General features: G+C 29.6%; 1 protein-coding gene across 1 annotated transcript in view; it reads right to left on the bottom strand.

Annotated features, from left to right (window-relative positions):
• Positions 1–250: 250 nt before the first annotated feature.
• Positions 251–3,404, bottom strand: part of LOC108765780 (52 kDa repressor of the inhibitor of the protein kinase) — an 8,538-nt gene continuing 5,384 nt past the window's right edge. Inside the window, exon 3 of the mRNA XM_018514626.1 lies at positions 251–663. Coding sequence (XP_018370128.1) covers positions 251–663 — 413 coding nt within the window. The remainder of the gene's footprint in view (positions 664–3,404) is intronic.

Here is a 3,404-nt window from a genome sequence, read left to right as displayed (position 1 = left end):
ATTAATATTGTCGCATTAAAATAAAATAAAAAATGCAAAAATATCATTAGTTAATATTGGAATAAAAAGAGGAAGTGCATGTTAAATAATATCATATATGGTAAAATACATGCGTCACGGAAATAAAGAAAAGGTTTCCAGAAATGTTATTACATTAATATTTGTGAATATTAATAAAATATTAAAAAACGAAGTTAAATTGTACTAACAATACAAACGAAAGTTATAATAAAAACACATGCATAAGTTTTTAAATGTTCTGTTGTTCTTTATATTGATTGGTGTCAGAATTAGGAGAAACTAAATTCTTATAATTGTACAGTTCTAAGTGTGTAGAATCTACTTGGAAAGTGCGAGAGTCAACGTTATGAGCTTGGAAACTCGATCGTACTTTGCATACTGTGTCTAAACTGGTTACATCTATCTGATTCCTCTTTTTATTCTTCACATCTGTAACAATAGAAAATATTCTCTTTGCTTCGGCATTAGAATGTGGAAGTGATAAAACTGCATTTACTAAATTCTCTAAATTTGGAAAAAATAATTCGTTATTGAGTTTCTTTTCTTGAAAAATAGTCTTCCACACTTCATCAATTTCTAAATTAGCCAAAAGAGTTTTATTCGCGTCATCAAATACAATAGGTAACATTCTCCATTCATAGGCTAAAGACGTAATATCAGAAATTTAAAAATGTCTTGCTGTATTTTTCAAGTCTGGAAAGGTGAGTCTACTTTCTTGTTGCAAAGCTATATAGTAGGATCTAAAAATTTTAATTCTCGAAAAATGTGATCATTATAAGGCAATTGTTGCATCATTCCTTCTAATGCAGTTATATAAAAAGATAAGCAGGCAGTTTTTAGTTCTATTATAAATTCTAAAGATTCTGATTCTAACAAAGATTCACATTCTGGACCAACATAAATTGAATGTAAAGGTAAAAAAATTTTGAGGATTATAATAATGTCCATAGAAATGTTTTGTAAAGCTGTAGGCAGCAAGAAATTGTACCCCATCTACTTTATCAAATGCTCACTAGATTCAGCTAATTTATGAATTACACTTTGTCTTCCTTGAAATAAAGCATTAAATTCATTAAAAGATTTCAAGGTATATTTTAAAAATAACATATAAGCTCTAATTTTATTGTCATTTAAAGTATTAAAGATAGTTATTGCCGAGTTATTTTTATGGTTTCCAATTGTTTCCTGGTGGAAGTAATGTTGCAAAACTTCCCAGTTATCGAGAAGTCTAGTAACACACTTCTGCAAGACAAGCCATCTTGTACCTGATAATTTCAAGACTTTACGTGATTCGACTCCAAAAAAGTTCTGGAATTCACACAGGATAGCCGATCTTTTTGCACTTATCGATAAATATGTTGCAACTACGTGTAAAATATTTTCACATGCATCCGGCAATTTCGAACAAGCTTTGCTCGCAATAAGAGCTGAGGAATGGCAAATACAATTTAATACAACGAGGGCCGGTACCTCTTTTTTTAATCTTGTTGCAAAAGAATCTCGAACACCTATCATGACTGAAGCATTATCACATGCCATTCCTATAATGTTTGATAGAGGTATTCCTTTACTTTTTAAACAATTTTCAAATGCACAATATAATTTATCTACAGTACAATCTTTTGCATCTAAAGGAACTAATTCTAATAATTGAGTTATACATTTTTTAGTCTCTAATGATACATACTTTATTAAAATACAAAGCAACTTATCATTACAGATAGTTGTGCTTTCATCAATTAAAATGAAAAATTTCTGATTTTTTAAATTGATAATTAGTTTTTCTGTTTCACGTTTTCCTAAAACATTTTTTATTATTCGTGCGCATTTTTTTCTTGATAATTTGAGATCGTTAACTACCTGTGGATCAGAACAAGTTTTTTTTAGTAAAGGGACCATATGATCTACAATCTGGAAAGGTATATTATGTTCCGCGTAAAAAGCTGTTATTTGTATCTCGGCTGTTTTAACTTTTTTAACATGGTCTTCATGTGATGAAGAAGATGGTGTGATATTACGATTTGTCATAATCTTTATATGTGATTTAATTTTGGAATGTTTCATTAAATCTGATTTGCCACATAAAAGAACTTTATTGCAAGCCGAGCAGAGAGCTTTTTCATTAGTTTCATGTGGCATTAACCAATCCTTAAAAATATTTATACGTAACCAAGAGTCCTGGAAAATTTTCAGTCTTGATCTTCTTTTCTTTTCTTCGCCACTTGTTGACGGCTGATCTGGTAGATCCATTCTCTCTCCATTGTTAATTATACAAATATCTGAAATAATAAAATAACTAACTTTATTTGCATAATATAACGCATTGATTAAAAATTCCAAATTGTAAGATTCCCAACAATTAAAAAAAAAAGCAAAAATGTGCTAATAGGAATCTAATAGAAACAGTGCGATAAACAACGCGCAATAGAAACCTAGACAGCACACAATATTTATAAAATATTTACAAAATATTTATAAATATTTATAAGACTTATTTTAAATATTATATAAATATTTTTGTAGTTTGTTTTAGATTGCACAGATCATAAACGTTTTAAATATTATGAAATATTTATTGTAAATGTCATAGTAAATGCTGTGAAGATACTTAATGAGACATAATCCAAGTAAAAAATGCTTATTAGAAATGTTTATTTATATTTATCATAAATACTATTATTATTAATAGTAAAATATTTAGTCTATATTTTAATAATATTCTGAATAAAACTGTATGTAAAACATGTATGAAATATCTATATAACATTTCACAAAATGAATATTAATAAATATTTATCATAAATATTCTGTGCTATCTGGGAAATTATTGGGTACAGGAATAAGTTTCCGCCCATTGTAGAAAGATGTCGTTAGTAGCATTGCTTGTGTGTTTGATAGAACGGCAACACATGTGTTTGAAAGGTTTGTGTTCAAACTTTTGAGCCCAATAGTTGGCATTCATTCGAAGCGTAAAAAAGAGTAACTTTTTTTGCGTTGAAGATGTCGGAATTTATTCCAAAAAAGCAACATTTGCGGAAAGTCTTACTCCATTATTTTATTTTAAGGAAAAGTGCTGCAGAATCGCATCGTTTGCTCGTAGATGTTTACGGTGAGCATGCTCCATCGAAAACCAGTTGTAAAGAATGGTTTCAGCGATTCAACAGTGGTGATTTTGACGTGCATGACAAAGAACGCGAAGGTGCACCGAAAAAATTTGAAGATGCAGAATTACAAGCATTACTCGAAGAAGATTCACGTTTATTGCTCGATATATAGGTTGTCAAAAGAGTAAATGTTGATAGATCCACTGTTGGAAAACGTCTACACGCAATGGGAATGGTGCAAAAAGAAGGAAATTGGGTGCCATACAAATTGAAAGAGAG

Source organism: Trachymyrmex cornetzi, unplaced genomic scaffold (genome assembly GCF_001594075.2).
Source record: "Trachymyrmex cornetzi isolate Tcor2-1 unplaced genomic scaffold, Tcor1.1 scaffold532, whole genome shotgun sequence".
NCBI classification, from domain to species: Eukaryota; Metazoa; Arthropoda; class Insecta; order Hymenoptera; family Formicidae; genus Trachymyrmex; species Trachymyrmex cornetzi.
Note: the sequence above shows the minus strand (reverse complement) of the source record. Positions and strands in the feature narration are given on the sequence as shown.